Source organism: Rhamphochromis longiceps, linkage group LG14 (genome assembly GCF_057381845.1).
Source record: "Rhamphochromis longiceps isolate RC_006_pf linkage group LG14, R_longiceps_female_GT1.1, whole genome shotgun sequence".
Lineage (NCBI taxonomy): Eukaryota > Metazoa > Chordata > Actinopteri > Cichliformes > Cichlidae > Rhamphochromis > Rhamphochromis longiceps.
The window spans coordinates 26,648,103-26,667,496 of record NC_140570.1 but is presented as its reverse complement, the minus strand read 5'-3'; the positions used below and the strand labels follow the sequence as shown (position 1 = coordinate 26,667,496).

General features: G+C 41.9%; 1 protein-coding gene across 7 annotated transcripts in view; it reads right to left on the bottom strand.

Moving 5' to 3' along the window:
• Positions 1-15,989, bottom strand: part of LOC146654195 (rho guanine nucleotide exchange factor 26-like) — a 29,064-nt gene extending 13,075 nt beyond the window's left edge. Inside the window, exons 1-13 of one of the 7 annotated variants that reach the window (XM_085380522.1) lie at positions 15,660-15,988; positions 13,165-13,232; positions 12,405-12,617; positions 10,451-11,972; positions 9,588-9,639; positions 9,367-9,509; positions 7,404-7,460; positions 7,040-7,200; positions 3,573-3,725; positions 3,302-3,431; positions 2,713-2,787; positions 2,327-2,416; positions 702-853 (exon numbers count right to left, since the gene is read on the bottom strand). In XM_085380522.1, the coding sequence (XP_085236648.1) occupies positions 702-853; positions 2,327-2,416; positions 2,713-2,787; positions 3,302-3,431; positions 3,573-3,725; positions 7,040-7,200; positions 7,404-7,460; positions 9,367-9,509; positions 9,588-9,639; positions 10,451-11,896 (2,459 nt within the window). In that variant the 5' untranslated portion in view covers positions 11,897-11,972; positions 12,405-12,617; positions 13,165-13,232; positions 15,660-15,988. Of the gene's footprint in view, positions 1-701; positions 854-2,326; positions 2,417-2,712; positions 2,788-3,301; positions 3,432-3,572; positions 3,726-7,039; positions 7,201-7,403; positions 7,461-9,366; positions 9,510-9,587; positions 9,640-10,450; positions 11,973-12,404; positions 14,319-15,659 lie in introns of those variants that run through there. The other 6 variants (XM_085380525.1, XM_085380524.1, XM_085380526.1 and 3 more) reach the window with 6 other exon arrangements.
• Between the last annotated feature and the right edge of the window lie 3,405 nt (positions 15,990-19,394).

Genomic DNA, 19,394 nt, shown 5'->3' with positions numbered 1-19,394 from the left:
CAGACAAGCAGGCGCACGCATGCACACACAAACACACAAATGAAAGTCATATCAAGGATGTCCTCTTTATAGCTTTTCTTTTTCTTTTCTTTTCTCCATGGTATTGCCTAAAACTAGAGGAAATAGGGGAAGAGGAAAGCAGACTCACTGACGGGTCTGACAATAGAGCAGGTTTCACAGCTCCAGGTGATTCATGGCAACAAGACATGTCAAGAGCCAAAAAAACCTCTCATAGTGCCAAATAGCAACAGGTTCAGGTATCTGCACCTGATCTACCTAAAAACACACGTGATAATGTTGCCAGGGTGGAAGTGCAGTCTACATCTGCGGTGGCATCAAACTCCTTTAACGGTCTCTAAACCCTGCTACCAACACTTCTCGTGGTTTGCTTTCGGTTTGCACAGAAATATTGTTTTGCTTTGTTTTGTTTTTTTTAAACAGGCTCATTTCCCAGGACGAGTTCAAACATGACGACAGAGAAGACAAATCTACACACCCTGCACTCAGGATCTCGGTCACATACAGTGCTCACACGCAGTGAAAACCTGAAGACTTACGGTTAAACTTTCACACTCAACATGCCACGACATGTGAATTATGAGCAGAGCCAGCAGACCAAGCTCAAACTCACACCAAGTAAATCAGATGCAGACCCTCCCATGCATGGCCTGGCAGTTCTCTACAACTTCGACGAGACTCACCTTTTCTTCCTGGTGACAATGAGGACATCATTGAAGAGGAAGAAATAGACCTGCTGCCGTGATGTTCGCTTGTAAAAGATGTTGTTGTCCACAAATGCAGTCAGTTCCCCTCTTTTTACCATCCACCTGGAGGATGAGACCAGGGGGAAAGGCTAGAGGAGCATAAGAAAGAAAATATGGTGAACAGGGGAAGATGGTGAATCTAATTAATCAAAGAAATTTTAAAATGTCTGTAATGTTGGGGATGAACAGCTGGAGAATGAAAAACGGTTCACTAGGCATCCGTGCGCTCCAAATGTGCCAACAGCAATTTCCCACATGGCTTACGCACACTTAAACCTACCAAACCCCGTGTTTACTGTCGATACTCATGACAATACAGGGGTGAGTTCTTCTTTTTGACAGATACGTGTACATACGTGTTAGCATGCACCACTTGCTAAATATGATCAGCAGATGTGGCCTATTAGCATTAAAACTGACTGTGATACACTTAGCATACAACTCTATACAAAAACATGGTGGGTTAACACTACCACCTCACAGTGAGAGGTACATGAGTCAAACCCAGGCAGAGCTGTTCTGTGTGGAGTTTGTATGTTTTTCACAAGCCTGCACGAATTTTCTCTAGAAACTCCACTTTGTCACGCCATCAAAACACATGTTATGTTAATGAAGCCTAACTGGGACAAGCACACTGTTACAGTTAAGGGTGACAGACTAGCTCTTTCCTCATGTTATTTCCCTGCAGTCTCCCATAACAGGAAAGCCTCAGTGAGATGTGTTATCATTGACCAGTTAGTCTTGTGGTTAGTCAGCCAGGTTTTCTTGAATGTGGTGGAGAACATAGGAGCAGATAATGTCATGGGAGTCTTTCCAGAGGGTTGCCGTTCCCTAACTGCCTTTGAACTCTAGTGATATCGGTGCATACACATCCATCACCAGTATCTGTTTAACCCTAGAACTACTAGGGAGGGTCATTTTGACCCCATGCTGCAACAATAGCAGTAGGAATTTCTTGAAGAAAGTAAGTTGTAAATTTTTCTCAAATTTTTCCACAGTGTGCATCCCTTTACCTCCTCACACCTGAAACCCATTTGACTCAGCTGGTCTGCTGCAGATTTCACCGTTCGCTTACTTGGATTAGTTCTCCACACTCTGTACTCTGCTCCGTTCAGCTAAAGTTGCCGTAATGCTTTTCACAGCCAGCAACTCATCCAGTTGTCCACGGGTCCGTCCTCCACTCTGCCACGGCTCAATAACCATCCCCGACCCATTCAGCTCTGCGATAATTACTTGCCTTTTATCTAACTACAGTTCCCTTTATATTCCTCTAGCAACCTTATCTAGCTAGCTCTAGCAGCCTTCATAACAAAGTGTATGAATGATATGTCTGTTGCTAGGCAACCAAGCCCGAAGCAATTAAAAAAAATGTATCTTTCAGCAGTTGAAGGTATAATTTTTCTAAACTTTTATTTTCTCTTTTATCCAACTTACTTCAGAATTCACTATGTGATGAACAAACCTGTTGTACACGTACAATGACAATAAAGGGCTATTCTATTATTGTCATTTGTTAATCAAAAATATTTTTGCTTGCCAAAAAACTGAAAAAACCCACATACCTTAATCTTGAACTCCAGTTGAGAGTTGATGGTGTACATCATTTCTGTTCTCTCCATCGTCCGAGCTCCTTCATTGCACTTTCTAACCACCTATTAATGCACACACACATAAAATGTGTAAAAACGTCAACATGCAGGCACTCTGCTTGTCATTTCATATCCACATATCAAAATTAAGAGTACAAGAAAGCTAGATTAGCTTTTTTTGCATAGTAATTAATCATTTCCTGTTGTGGCTCACAGTGATACAACAGAACAGGAACTGTTACTCTAGTTTTACAAACTAATTGTCTAAATAATAACCGTACGTCAATAATAATTTTGTTAAATAATTTAACAAAGGTGCAAGCCATTAACATTGAACTTTTGTTTAACAGTGCCCTCACCTTGCTAACTGCTTGTAAAGCCTTCTTACAAGCTTCATATTGCGGTGAGTCTTTGGCTGTCTTCTGACAAATTGTCTGTAAAACATGGATTCACACAGGTTGTATAATTAAAAACACACATTAAAGTCATTAGTTCACAACAACCCACAACAGCTCACTGGACTCATGCACGTCACTCTCAGCAGCCTGATCACATATTGAAGCTGTGGGAAGAAATGAATGGAAACCAAACTTTCTCAGGATCCAAACCCTCCAAATGTAAAAGCATAAACCCAAGAGGTCCCTAAGGAGACAATGACGGAAGGAAGAGAAGAGGGGGATAAAAGCAGAACAAGCGAAAGGAAGAAAGGGAAGCAAAGCAAAAATGGAATAATGCTCTGCCAAAGTAAGCATGAAAGTGAAGAAGAAGAAAAACATTACAAATCAGTTAAGATTATTAAAGAATTATGTAAGGTCAAAGAAAGATCTTTAACACTAGAACAAACCATGTGTTGACTTAACAAGGGCAACACAGATAAACAAACTGTTGTGCAAGAGGCAGTCTTGTAATTCCTAAGCTAGCCCTGCTGTATGTTTTCAGTGCACTTACATCCATGAGCAAGGGAAGGCGAGTGATCCTCTGCATGGGCAGGATAAGGAAGGAGATCATGGGGAGGTTCCTGCAGTCAGGGTGGCCCTCTATCCTGGTCAGCACCTCCTTAAATGTTGGATTCTTGGAGCTGTATGGGAATAAGGAGGCAGATGCAGCACTGGGTGAAAAAAGTGAACTTGGTCGAGGCAAAAGTGGAACAGCCATGTTGGATCAAATCCACGAATGATAAGATAAGAGCGTATATGTGTGTGATTGCTCGGTCACTCACACCAGCCTCTGCAGGGTCCTCTGTTGGTAGACCTCATTGGAACAGTATGTAATATATGGATCAAAGCTAGACTGGGAATGCTTGCAAACGATGTCAGTGATGTCATCGATCACTATATTCTGTTCATGTTTTTTCTCCAGTTCCTTGAAAAACCTAGACACCAAAGTGGAAGTGAAAGAATAAAGGTTAGTGTGACTCACTAACTTGAGTCATTCCCTACTGAGGAATAATATAGAATAGTAAAATGACAACGTCCGGTAGACAAGGAGAGCTGCCAACAACTTACTTCTAAAGTCACCATAAGATGACAAAAGAGGAACTCTCCACCACTTAAAATAGACATAGCAAGCCATTAGCCATAACACAGAGGCTTTTCCTCTTCCTGAGCAGCAGCAGATGGCCATTTCAAAAGGCATGCCACATGTCCAACTAAGGTGATAAACAGGAAACTTGCACAGACACAGGATGTGGACCTTGACCAAGCTGGAACAGGTTCCTGCTCATCTGCAGAAGCACCTCTAGAGCCTTTAACCAGACCCCCCATACCTACTCCACATACACACACAGTGACTATCTATGGAAAAAAAAAAACTTTTTGTGGCTATGTAGCCTTGTGCCCATGCCTGACCCAGTACGCTTAACCTTTTGATGAAGGCATGTGCACACGAGATAACAAAAAAGAAAGAAACACATGCTAATTCACATCCTAAACGATGTATTTGGGACATTTACAGGTCAAAGCTGTTCATTCTGAGGCAAAGCATCTCCTGATGGATGTCCTCAGGAGGATCGAGGTCACGGTAAATGAGTCAAATCAACAGTGTAAAATAATTTAATTATTCAAACTTAGACCTCTAATCGAGGATCATGAGTGAAGTCAAGTGAAATGAAATCTGGTCTACCTCCAAGTGCAGAAGAATTCCTCATTTTATACACTGCGTCACAGATGCTGCATTAGGAATACAGTCCGATTTATGAAATGTGGTGGGACTAAAGCATGTAATAGCCCGAGAACACAAGTCAAATATAATCAGTAACACATCTGCATATAAAATACACAACAGCCCTCCTACTTGCTATCACACACAGACTACACAGAAGGCTGAAAATAGATTGATATTCAGGTATGTTTTAAGATAATAACCTCAAAGCTGTTCCTAGTAAAGCATCTGGTTTAACCAGTGCTACAGGGCTCTGTGTATCTTAAGATCTGCCTTCCCAAGTATCAAGGGTAGTTTCTCATTACTGTGTCTGGCCTGTGTGTAAGATTATTCTCAAGAAATTCAAACATATTAGTATGATGTAAAAATATTGAGGAGGACGTATGCGTACTGGAGATGCACCAGGTATATGTGTACTATATACCAGGGGTGAAATCTTCCATGTAAAGTTGTAATCTTCATCAAATGTCATGAATAACTGGTAGTTTCTATGCATATGTGCACACACACATCTCACTGAGCAGTATTAAGATAATTTGGTTGTTTTTGCATTTTAGCCCCAAACCAACAAGCGCCCTAGGAGACTGGAAAATGACAGCATAATCTCATTTCATGCTCAGATTTTTTTTAATCTGAGATTTTAATGCAAATCTGATTAAAGAGTCAAACTTGAAAATTAAACATCAGGATTATCATATTCAAAATACTCTTGATTTTGAAGTGATTTACTTAAAAGTATTGTACATCTTGTGCTAATTGTGGTCTTAACCAAAGTGAAATCACATGTTTCTAAAACAGGTGAAGGAAGAAACAGGACTGCACTAAAAGTGAACAGTGATTTGAGAGAATTTTACCATCATATAGAAACACTGATGTGATAATATTAACAGGCTGAATTGCAGCTGAACGTTCAACCTTTGTCATATTGATATCATGGAAAGCGTCTAAGAAATGATGTCATATCTAAAAGTGGCCTCGGAGATAAACTCGAGGAAGAGCAACTGGCGGCCAGAAACTGCTCTGCCAATCATTCGTAGAAATAATGGAGTCGGATCCACCAGAGTAATTGCTGAGCCATCACAGTTTTCATCAGTCTCAGCTTTCATGGCCTCTCATGCATGATTGTTTCCATCACTTTATACGATTTTTGGAAGGTCATGCTACGTGGCCAGGAATGTTATTAAACAGTGAACTATAAAGTCATGATGGACAGGTAACCTCAGAGGATCCATAGCAGCAATTTTTCATAGACGCATAAAAAATCCCCAGACATGCTGCCTGTTTCAGTGCTTTCAATCAGTGAGGAATGTTCACTTTAACAATGCAACCATAATTATGAGGAAGACTTCTTTGTTCCTTGTCGTTTCACTCAATTTGCCCCTTGCTTCTTCTCCATGTCTGCTTTTCGTCAATCAGCATGCGACTTCACTTACACTCGCATCCAGAAAAGAGCTCAGCGCAGCGTAAACACAAATCCTTTGACAATGAAAACAACCCTTACTGAAGGGAGGAGAGTAGCTGAAAGTCTGTATTAGCATACACTGGATAGTTAAGCATGCCAAATTATCCAGCTAATTAAGCAAAACCAAGGTGATGAAAGACACCTGAAGCCTAAAAATTAAACAACCAACCAATTCCCCTAAATCAGTGATGCCAAACTCTTTAAATCGTGGGCCACATGCAGCCTACTTTGATCTTAAGGGGGCCGGACCAGTGAAACTCCCCTTTGTATAAATGTAAAAACATTTAACAACACATTGAAAATCTTTCAGGAAAAGCAAGTGCAATTGCATGAATAAGTCTCAGTTTTTTTTTAACATGATAAAGAAATGCTGCTGTACTAAATGAAAGAAATCTGTCAGCAAGAATAAATAAATCTGTAAAATTACAGAGAAACTTCTGATAGCTCACCTGTAATCACAAAACTGAAGATTTTTGTGAATTCATAAAAAAATGTACTTTTGTTTATTATTTATTTATTTTACTGTGGACCAATAATAATTCAGTTCAATTCAATTTTATTTATACAGTGCCAAATCACAACAACAGTCGCCTCAAGGCGCTTTATATTGTAAGGTAGATCGTACAATAATAGATTCAGAGAAAACCCAACACTCATATGACGCCCTATGAGCAAGCAAGTAGTAGTAGAAAAATATACATATTCTATAGTAGATAGAAGTGAAAAAACTGGAACTTTTATGGTATTTAATTGTTTATCTACTAATAAATTACTTTAGTGTAGTACAAATTACTATGGGGGGGGGGATGGGGGGGTCTTTATCAGTAGGCCAAGCTGTAAAACAACTTAAAGTCTAAAATCTATGTCCTCCTTCACTTTTCCAAAGCCATTCAGTGGGCCGGACAGAAGTCTTTCCCAGGCCAATTCCGGCCCCTGTGTCTTATGTTTGATACGCCTGCTCTAAACCAACAAATTCTTTAAACCAACAGCATGACTACCAAATATGAAGACGAATAAAGGTGCTCATCTGATAACAAATGTACTTACAAAACAGCAACACTCACTTTTTGCTAGCCTCACAGACATCAGTGATATTGGAGAACAGGTGATGGTGTTCAGTCTTGGTCATGGTCTCCCTGAGCTCTGGAGAATCCTTGAACATGCGGATCAGGATCTCGAGACTGTGGAGATAGGAGTGCTCCGACGAGATCACCTCAAAAATGGCCTAAGGAGGAGCAAGAGACACATCAACCGAGAGGAAACATAAAAGTCAGATATATGGGATTCTGTCATCCTACTAGGTCCTGGTAACGATGACCCTGGGTTTCAATCACATGAGGTATGCGTTTAAACTAATTACACATCTAAGTACTTAAAGTATGAATCGGAAAAAATAACTTAAAATGAGCTAGAAAGAATGACTCGTACCTCTTGTCTTTTGCGTTCTTCTTGACTTATCTGCTCACACAGGCCACTTTTCTTAACCTAAACAGAACAATAAGTCAGAAACATTTCTTGCATCATTTTTGATAGACACTTGTTTAACTACATGCAATCAGAGCACAGGTGTAGGCTGTGGCTTTTTTTTTCATATCTAAGAAGCACAAAGAAAGGCAGTCTTTGCAAGAAACACTACAGGAGTATCGAAATTTGTTGGATCCAAACACTAAGATTAAACAGGAACCACTTCTGCTCATTTTGAAAGTGGAATATAGCTGAAAGGAAACTGCATTGGTATGTGGCTGGAGAGCTTTGGTCGAAAGATGTTTGAATGAGAATGAAACAAAGCAACGTTTTGAAAGGGACTGGGTGCGGAGTGCTATTGAATTAATCAGCCTGTGGCTTTGTCAAACTGAATATGAGGCTGAGTAATAAACACCTTCTTTCGTTACACCAGATTTAATCAATATGACCTGGGGCTCAACCACATTATACTTTACCGATACATGTAAGTAATGAGAAATCCTGAAGATAGTTTCCCTTACTTGCACTAGCTCCTCAACCCATTTTTGTGCAAAGCAATAAGGAAGAGATACTCCTGCAGGAGTATCTGCCCCACAGCTCTCCAAACACTGAGAACAAATAAACCTGAAGCAGGTCAAACACACACTATTTGATTTCTTTCACACATACAGCCATCAGTGTTACTAGATATTGCTCCTACTTTCCTGGCAGCCCATTTTTGAATTGCTCTGTATGAGCAAAGAGGTTTTATCCAATTGAGCATCGTCCTTCTCTGGTTGAAATTGAGCATAATTAATCAGGTGTCATTATAAAATGGCAACTATTTATTCCTTTTTTCCACTTGATCAGGTTGCCTTCAGGTAATTTAGAAACAATTGCGCAAGTTAGCTCCAAAACAGCCGCACCTTCTGAAAGCGTGAATGGTAATTCTTAGAACCATGATAATTCTGGGATGTGACATTTCATCAAAAAGATGAGACACTGATAGTAGAAGGGTGGAGCTGCTCAGATTCAGGATTAAGCAAGAGTCACAAGATGACAACTTGTACATTCGGTTCTCGGCTCCACTGGAAAAAAAAAAAATTCCCGTCACACCAGGACAGTGACCAATCACACAAGTATTCCTGAATCTGTAGGGTGAAGAAAATTCTTCAGAACTAGATCACAGGCTGAAGGCTCTAACGCATTCACAAAGACGAACAGCTGTAAAGCAGCTGTGATAGAAAGAACGCTTACTTTGCCAGAATCCTGGGCAGTCTGTGCCCAGTTCACTTTAGTGTCTGGCTGACATAAATATAAACAAAACAAAAAGTCTCTCTACAATGTTTTCAGCCTTCAGTCCAATCTCCTACTTATTATAGACCATGTGCAGACAGTACAATCCTCAATTCCTCAATCTGGGCTATGGCCTGCTTTTGCTCCCACACGTTCCATCTTCTACCAGTAAACAAACAGATGGGGCTGCATTAGTAGAAAGCTAAATTAGCCAATTCCCCTTATATTCCTCTGCTGCTCAATTCCAATCACTAACTACATTATGTAATGCAAAGCCACCACAACTCTCCCCGGAGGCAACATTTTAGGCATATTTGCAGTCTGACGAGCGTACAGAGTTTGCCAACACATTGGCATTAATCCCAGAAGTGCTTCCAAGACTTCCTGTAGGCCTGGCTGACTGTCTGACTCCCAGCCTGCACAAGCCCTTGACAAACTGCTCCTGTACTCCCTGATAAACAAAGTGAGGGGCAAAGGAAAGCAGAAAACAGTGGGAGGATGGGTACAGATGGTGGCCAAACTGGATATGACAGCATTCTTTGGAGCACTAGCATTCCAAAACTACACAACCACACTCCAAGATCCAGAAAGGATTTAAAATATAAGAGGAAGAACAGAGACTACTATTGTGCCTGTGTGTGTTATGTCTTACCACACTAAGCTGGCTCCAGGAGGTACGTATGGGCCTGTACTGCACTACAATGTTGTTATCGGGTTTGGGTTCCCTGGAATCGGGATCCTCATCTGAGTCATTATGTAATGCATTCTCCTTGTAGTTCTGGTAAAGCTCTTCCTCTGCAAAATCACAGGTTTTTTTTATTCTGATCTTTTATAGCAAAAATATAACACAGAAACGCAAACAGAATTTCTCACCCTCGCTGTCAAAAGTCAGCTGACTGGTCAAAACCTTCTTCTTATCTGGACTCTGAAACAGACAAAAAACAGCATAATGAGTTTAATGAACTCTGAAAAACCAAGTAGGGACACATGCAAACCATTAAAGAAAGAAACTTGTTTCACCTGTTCACTACCTGTCCGTACCCTTTTGCAAGTTGCCTCCTCCAGTGACCCCTGTCTAATTACAGAGCCTCAGTGTGTTTAAGTGTATGTGTCACATTGCGTCATGTCTTCCATCAACCACATTAATTGTTTCTTTGTAAGGCCTTGTTCTAACCTCTGCAGCTGTTGCCACCAAGCTTGTTCCACTGTACTTTTACTGGTTGTGTTGTAATTTTCCAATTTGAGCTTTACCCCTCCCCCTTCCCCCAGATAACAAAAGTCCACCATGAAGCAATCTTTGTGCACAATTAAATATAAAACCATCAGAGGGATTGTTGCCGAGTTGAGAAATCTTAATGTGCTGCAGAACGGGGGGGAAAGTAATGCCAAAAGTTCACACAGTATTCATTGACAAATATCATTTGCTAAAGGCTTGCTTTTCTAAAATTGATCACTTATGGCACTTCTCTACAGCTTGTTCTCTGAAGTCACCTGAATATACTAAAATACACAATAATTCATTCTATTAATTATATTATATATAAACTTCATGTTTTTTCAACTGTTTTCTGAAAAAACAACACGGTTAAAATTAATTTCTAGATATTAAGACATTGATTCGAATATTAAAATTTCTCCTACTCCCCTATAAGTGAATGACAAATGTGTTAAATATGTGCGATTTCTTAACACGTACAATTTGAACCCACTCTCTTCTTTGAAACTGATTTACTCACCTTGTTTTTCCCATTGCTTTTAGTCTTTTCCGTTCCAAGGCTAGGCTTTGAATTCTTGGTGCTGACATCTTTGGGTGTCATGGGGCTGTCAGGCTTGTTGGTTGCAACACTTGGCAGACTGATAGAGCCAGGACTTGTTGGGCTAACTAGTGAATCTAATTTATCCCTGCCTAGCCCTCTGATGACGGGCTGGGACAGCCGATGGCCTTTGGGATCTGCTGTTGATACTTCTGAGTCTACTCCACTCACAACTGCTCTCCTGTACGATGTACTCCTCAAGCCTCTTCTAAGAGCCCCTGGACTCTCACTTTCACCATCTTCCCCCTCATTGTGGCCTCCTGTAGAAAAGTAGCTTCCAGTTTCCACCATGCTCAGGGCTTTCAAGGAACGTTTGGAATGATCCCATCCCAGCAGCCCTGCCGATCCTTGAGCTTGTGTCCCAGGGGAAGGTGCCTTGCTTTGCCGAATATCGGATGCTAAGCCCTTGGGAATAAGCTGCTGGGTGCCCATCTTGAGAGCAGCCGCGCTATGGGTGCTTAGGACAATGCCGTTATAGGGACAGATGGATGGGGAGAGTGACGGTGAGGGTGATGTGGAGGACATGGAAGAAGATGAAGAGGTATGCCTGGTGTCCTGTGGGGATATAGGTGAGGATGACTGGGACTGACTGAGCAGTGCCTGCCCTCTGTCTTCTGGCGATGGAGATCGAGGGGTTGGGGGGTCTGAGGAGGTTAAGGAGTTGAGGGAGGGGATGCTGGAGGTGGAGCTGTAGGAGGGGGTGAGCATGCGATGGGTTGGAGGAGATGAGCTGCATGTGGATGAAAGGGAGGACAGTTCAGGTTGATTGTAGTTGTTGTTAGGAGTGTCTGGTGAAAAGACAGGTGAGGAACCATTAAGAGGAGTATTTTCTGTTGAAGGTGAATTCTTCTGAAATGCGATCTGGCCCTTCTGAGAACTCTGACTTAACGGACAGGACATGCATGTCTGTGAATCCCAGAGATGCTTTTCAGGCCATATCATCTCCCCATTACTCGCTTTCACCCCATCAGAGTTCCTATTATATACCCTATTGTCCAGTGAAGCAGATTTGCTATCCTCAGACCTAAATTTGGACAACAAGCGTCCATTGGAGAAGTGGCTGATGCTGATGCTTCGAACCACTCTGTTTTTCTTTGAGGGTTTATGCAAAACATGCTTTAACACCGCTGTGTTATTGTCAACACACTGGGGTGTGACCACAAGTCTCTCAGCAGGCTGGCTCAAGGTAAAGGAACATTTGTTGTCCTCCTCGGTGAAGTTTGTCTTCATGACCCCATTTATGTGGCAACTGTGGGGCCGCAGTTTAGGATTGCTTGAGTCCTGGGGCCTTTTACTGTTATCAGTGCGGAGTTTCCACAAAGGCATGATATTATTGTTGGACAAATCTACATCATTGCCATAATCCATGGTTGAAATGCGAGCGTCTCTTTTTCCCTATTCGTGTCCAACCTCACAAGCTCACGGAGTCGGGAGGAAAAAAACCCTGAAAACAAACAAGAGAGAGATACCAATCAATATCAAAGAACTCAGTGTGGTGTCCAAATTCCCAGAGTTTAATCATTAACAGGGATTTAGTGCTGATACTGGCAGCTAAACTTAAAGAACACACATAAGCAAGCCAGTGAGGAGAGAAACAGCCCTTTTGTAAATGTTCACTGAGGTGAAATGCCCCAATTACAAGACAATGTTGCAATTAAACTACTATAAAAGGGCAACAATGTTAAGCAGCAGCAGTGCCTTTACAGACCACATTTGTTTTTAATCTTCTCAGAATCTTTATTCACAATTTTCTTTTTTTAACTGTGTTTTTCTGTCTGCAAAAATGCGTATAGCTATAAAGAGGCGTGTAACTGAGAGCTTTTCAGCGAGATTTTAAAAGATTTTTTCCACAGGTTAATTAGTGTCTCCAACTTACCTTTAATCAGTCGATCCAATGCAGAATCCGTTCATCCTCCCTGCCCTCTCGAGTGGCGGCCCTCTTTAGCGAAACTGATAAAATTAACGTGCTTTCAGCGCGGAATCAACAAAAGGTTTGTGAAACCGGAGTTACGAAAGTTACTAACCGACTCCCGTGCGGGGCACTGAACGCGTCTGAAGCGCTTCTGTGCGCGCTGGGGAGTTTCTATGACTGAGAGGAGGGGAAGGGAGGGGAGCAAGAACAGTAAGAAAAAAAAAATGGCACTCCCAAGTTCACAGGAATTCACCTGCTAGGCGATTCATAACGATTCATACTACGGATCAGCAGAGACTTCCATGAAAGACAGACAGTGCGGTTTGATCGTAAACGTGAAAACATTCTGACAGTAAAGTAGCAGGAAACACTTTATATGAATCAAATAATAAAGCGTTGTTAGATTTTAAAAGGTTTTATTCAGCAAGCTCAATATGAAAAGAGGAGCAAACACGTTTGACAGCAGTATTTTCCTCTCTCTTTTTAAAGGAATCTATTTTGTATGTTTGGAACTGCTGCTTTTTGGAAATAAGGAGTCTAACGTCATTAACGAATGAAAAGTTTTGACGCTTTTTAAGCTTAAGAGTACATTCGGGGCCAGTCAAAAGATGTTGTTGCGTGACGTTAAAGGGAACAAAAACAAGTCTAAATACCTAAAGCGCCGTATTACCTCTAAAGAGTGGAGTACGGAATGTGGCCACTGAAAGCATATAAACAACATTACCTGTTGCTGCTGTGCGCCATCGTGTGTTCTGTGATGCAACTGCAACAGGCCTTCTCAGTCGTGATGATCTGTGATAAACAGTCAATGGAAATCATTTGCACAGCACGGATGAGTGCAAAGGTAGTTGTCAAAGCTGTTGGAGGCAGCTGGAAATATCGGGAAAATATACCCCCTCCTCCCGGTTTGTAAAACCACCGGTGTTTACCCCCAAATTCTTGCTCCATAATAAACCCATGGCGTTTTAAGCTTCTTCTAGCAGTGGAATTCATAGAATGTCCCCGCCGTTTTGTTGTTTTGCAATGGCATTTGCTAAGCCTAATAAAAATACCGAGTAAATAAAGCCCCCTAAAGGATTTATAGTTTTTCATTCCCACTCAAATAAAATGTGTTTTGCAACCCGTGGTTGTGGTTAAATCACAACCAGTATTTGCGTTGCGTAATACTGTCAGCGGAATAAGTTTTCTCTTTTTTCTCTCATTATACAAACGCATTAAACAAGATGCTCCACTTTCAACTTCAAAAACTTGACTCACAGTTTAACCGCTCACGAAATCTTCTAAGCACATGCCAAATGTTATGTGCTTACTGATTAGGGCGTAATGTGTGGCGCATTCAGCTTGCCAGTACTTAATGTGTTTGACCAACAAGGGGCGCGATTGTCGCGCTTACTGCTCATCACTGCTCTTAAAACTGAAGTGTACTCTGAGGAGACTTCAGAAGGTCGACCATCATTACACACACTGGGAAACCTATTAAGTGTAAACCGAGTTCAAGTTATTTATAGCCTGCACTGATCACATGCTACACTCTGTATGCTTGCAGTCCGCCAAAACACGTGTCTACACTTTCTCCATAACCTGTGAATCATCCGTAAGAGTGGGCCTGCTGCTGTTTGACAAGGTGGTGTTGAAATAATAACATGCTCAGGATTAAAAGTGTCCCCTACACAATAATACACAAAAAGAAAAAAAAATGGCTCCTACAGAATTTTGCAAAGCTTGCTCCTACAGCCAGTTGTCAGTATTGTTGTGTACTGCCGTGTTTTAAACACATATAGTGCTGTGCAACATTTTTGAGCCAGCCCTCATTTCTTTCTTTTCTTACCAGATTATCTTCTGTCTTCTCAAAACCTTTCAAAATGTTTATTTGCCCCCCCCTCCCCTCCCCTCCCCTCCCCTCCATGGCATGGTGTGTACTGTGCCCTTAAAAAATTGAGGAAGCTGGGCAAGTGGAGAACAAAAGAAGTGTGTTACGTTCCCCTAAAAGGGTCCAGGCGATTAGGGAAAGTAACAAAAAGTGTCCGGGTCGCAAGAAGGAGACAGAGAGGCAAAATGGTTAAATTAAAGAGTTTTATTAAAGTTTCTATTAATAACTCAACTAAAAGAGACAGACAAGCCGCTATCCCCATTTAAAGAAACAAAACAAAACTCAAACGTCGGTCGGTAAACTGAGAAGTAAGTCAGAAAAGGGTTAGTAACCAAACACACTCCTCCCCACCAAGCAGGAGCATACAATCACAAAATACAGCTCACTAGCTGCAACAGCTCAAATGGCACTCTGGCCCAGAGCTCACCTTTCTCTGGGCTTAAATACCTTCAATTGGTGATGGGAGTCAGCTGTATAAAATAAAAAGGTGGCACCCAAGACAAGAGAGATGGTAGGACACGCCCACACAGGCAACTTCAGGAGGAGGCCCTGCTAGGGCCGTAACAAAGTGTCAAGCATAACAAAAGAGAAAAAGAAAAAACTTATATCAGACCAACCAAACTGATAAACAGCAGCTTAACCCTTTACAGCCGATCGGATCAGATTTTTTTACTATTTAATTTGTAAAAATGTGTATACACACACACACACACACACACACGTAGGAAAATATTTAGTATACACATCCAGAAATGCATATACTATTATGGTAAATGGTAAATGGCCTGTATTTGTATAGCGCTTTTCTAGTCCCTAAGGACCCCAAAGCGCTTTACACAACCTGTCATCCACCCATTCACACACACATTCACACACTTATATATTGTACATATATTTATTAATTTCAGGTTGGCCATTCTTGTATTTTGCTCGTTTGTGTTGTTGTGTTTGCACATCTCTGTTGCTTGTGGGGCTCGCACACAAGAATTTCACTCGCATGTGCTGTGCCAGTGTGCCTGCACATGTGATGTGACAATAAAAGTGATTTGATTTGATTTGATTTGATTTGATTTGATTTGATTTGATTTGATTTGATTTGATTTGAGCGGGCACGCTCCATTTTGCGTAACTATTTTTAAATCCCGGTGTTCCAGATCTACTGGCGTTTAGATCAACTGGCGTTGGTCGAACAGATGTGTGTCAGTCTTGCGTTTCAGGAGCTGCTACCGACAAACCAGCAAAAAAACGCCAAATGTGTCATCTGTGACATTTGTGAGGTTGTCTCAAACACACTCCGTCAGTCTTGATGCTGTTGAACAACAAAATGCTTAAAAATGTGGCGAGTTTACCTGGTGATATCCTCATGCGCGACGCGATCGCGAAAACAGCAAACAAGTAACACCACGCCGTTGTTGTTCACAGGACACAAAGAGTAAACGATCGGGAGACTCTTGTCGTCGTCATCGTTCCCCTCGCACGGTTTATTTCTCCGAATTCAGCGTTTTTGCTTCACAACTACAGCGTGCTGTTTACTTTGTGCACTAACATGGAGTCGAGTCAACCAGCGCCACCTCTGGCCAAGTGCCACAGCCTACAGCCAGATCAACCTGTGACACACATCTGCACCACGTTTGAATTCGTGTCATGCACATTTGTACCTTTCAATTGTGTCTGTTTGTGCGTCATGCAAATAAACCTTTGAAAAGAATGAAATGATATCATATATTTATTATCAGCCTACATTTGTACAAAATTCCAAATTATATACACAAAGTCATAGAAATCACCACTCCAATTGGTCATCATGATTTTGATATTCTCTTTTTCCATAACAATGAAATACGCCTTGGACAAATATGACACATCAATATTTCATTAGTGTTGTAACATCACATGTCGCTAGCATAGTCTGTCTGTGTCTTTTCCCTGAAAATGAATATTTCAAGCCAATATAGGCAATTCATCAACATGGCTGGAGTTATATACAGTCTGTATAAGTGTGGTTAATCTAATGAAGATTTGTAAGGAGACGGCAGTTACTGTGGATTCACAGCAGTTACACAGTGATTAGTAATAAACAGCCAGTGAGAGTGAGTGGATATGACTGTTCCCACCACTAACACATGACCATAGCCCACTACTAGATTAACTTGTGACACATCTGCACCTGCTGCTATGATCACAGTGAGTAGAGGCTGAGTGGCTGCACTTACCCCTGGTACATCCAAATCTGCCCACAAACATGTTGAAAGATGCAATGCCAGCAATGTGGATTGTCAACACTGAAAACAATCAGTAAGCAAAGACAACAGGGATCACTTTTTTCTGTTTATTTAGCACCCACAACATTTGTAGTCGCCTTCTGCACAGGGGAAGTCCACACACACCGTGTGGTACCACTTTCCACAGAAGGTGCAATCTGCAAGATTGAATGAGATTGTCAGAGTCATTGTCTGGCTGTTTATTACTAATCACCTGCTGTACATTCACAGTAACTGCCATCTCCTTACAAATGTTTATTAGATTGACCACACTTATGCAGACTGTATATCACAACCAACTCTAACATGTTTGTTTGCAGAGGGAAGACACAGACAGACTACGCTAACGACATGTGATGTTACAACACTGGTGAAATATTAGTGTGTTCACGACATTTTTCGTATGGGCAAAAGTATTGATATCAGGATGGTGATTCTTATGTGTATGTCATTTGGCATTTTGTACAAATGTAGGCTGATAATAAATATATGATATCATTTCATTCATTTCAAAGGTTTGTTTGCATGACGCACAAACAGACACAATTGAAAGGTACAAATGTGCATGACACGAATTCAAACGTGGTGCAGATGTGTGTCACAGGTTGATCTGGCTGTAGGCTGTGGCACTTGGCCAGAGGTGGCGCTGGTTGACTCGACTCCATGTTAGTGCACAAAGTAAACAGCACGCTGTAGTTGTGAAGCAAAAACGCTGAATTCGGAGGAATAAACCGTGCGAGGGGAACGATGACGACGACAAGAGTCTCCCGATCGTTTACTCTTTGTGTCCTGTGAACAACAACGGCGTGGTGTTACTTGTTTGCTGTTTTCGCGATCGCGTCGCGCATGAGGATATCACCAGGTAAACTCGCCACATTTTTAAACATTTTGTTGTTCAACAGCATCAAGACTGACGGAGTGTGTTTGAGACAACCTCACAAGTGTCACAGGTGACACATTTGGCGTTTTTTTGCTGGTTTGTCGGTAGCAGCTCCTGAAACGCAAGACTGCCACACATCTGTTCGACCAACGCCAGTTGATCTAAACGCCAGTAGATCTGGAACACCGGTAGCACTGCAACCATGTAAGCTAGCGCAATAATTTTTTTTGCATATGAAACCGGAGGAGTTGTACTTACATCTTATGCCATCAGCTTGTCCTAGGTCACAGTTTCCTTCCACATATAGCTTTGCAAAAACTGCATAAAAATCACTTGCAGCAACAAAAACATGATATTCCAGAAACACGCTTCGCCGATCCGATCAGCTGTTTGTAACACTTCCTACGTCCATCAGCGCGAACTATCACATGACCGCATGACCTGCCCGAAACTGGAAGTGACGTCATTTTGCGGAAATGCAGTTTTTTTATGATCGGGGCCTTATAGAATAGAATAGAATAGAATAGAATTCAACTTTATTGTCATTGCACATGCACAGGTACAGGGCAACGAAATGCAGTTTGCATCCATCCAGAAGTGCTTTAGTGATATAGATATATTACAATATATATTAGCAATAATATAGATATGTGAGTATATTACAGAAATGGGTCTATTATGGTATGTTATAATGTACACGGTATGAAGTATGTTGTGAATATTCTATAACTATAAGTATGTACAGGCTGTAGTGAGTACAAGCTATGTACAGGATATGAACAGGATATAAATATGAAAAACTATACAGAATATGAAATAAATAACTTTACAGGAATCTGAGATATACAGCTATACAGAAATGGGAACTATGCAAGTTGTAAACAGTTGTAGGATTAAAAATTATCGAATGTACAGAATGATTATTTACACAGAGCTATACAGTAGTGCAGTTAAGATAAGTGAGGGTGTAGATAGTTTCTACAGAGGCTATATAAAGTGCTAGTGGTTGTGAGTGGTGGTTCAGTCCATGTTATTATTGTGTTTGAGGGTACAGTTGTCCATTGTGGGTGTGTGTATGTTCAGTCCATGAGTTTAACGTGGTTCAGATGTCAGGAGGCAGAGTTCAGGAGTCTGACAGCTGTGGGGAAGAAGCTGTTCCGGTACCTGGTGGTCTTAGTCCGGAGGCTCCTGTGGCGCCTCCCAGAGGGCAGGAGGGTGAAGAGTCCATGTGATGGGTGACTGGGGTCTTTGATGATTTTCCCAGCCCTTTTCAGACACCGCTTCCTGTAGATGTCTTTTATGGCAGGAAGTGGTGCTCCGGCGATGCGCTGGGCAGTTTTCACGACCCTCTGCAACGCCTTCCGGTCCGAGGCAGAGCAGTTCCCGTACCAGACTGTTATACAGTTGGTCAGGATGCTCTCGATGGTGCAGCGATAGAAGTTCACCAGGATGTCTGAGGACAGGTGGTTCTTCCTCAGAGTCCTCAAGAAGAAGAGGCGCTGGTGAGCCTTCTTGACCAGCTTGGAGCAGTTGGTCGTCCAGGTGAGATCCTCGGAGATGTGGACTCCCAGGAACTTGAAGCTGCTCACACGCTCCACAGCCGTCCCCTTAATGTGGATGGGTGGATGTGGGTCAGCATTCCTCCTGTAGTCCACGATGAGCTCCTTGGTCTTCTCGGTGTTAAGCAGCAGGTTGTTTCTGTCGCACCACTCAGCCAGACGATCCACCTCCTCCCTGTAGGCGGCCTCATCGTTGTCACTGATGAGGCCAATCACCGTGGTGTCATCTGCAAACTTAATGATGGTGTTGGAACCATCAGCAGGTCTGCAGTCGTGGGTGAAGAGGGAGTAGAGGAAAGGGCTCATCACACAGCCTTGTGGTACACCGGTGTTCATTGTGATGGTAGATGAGCAGCGGTTATCCAGCCGGACATGTTGGGGGCG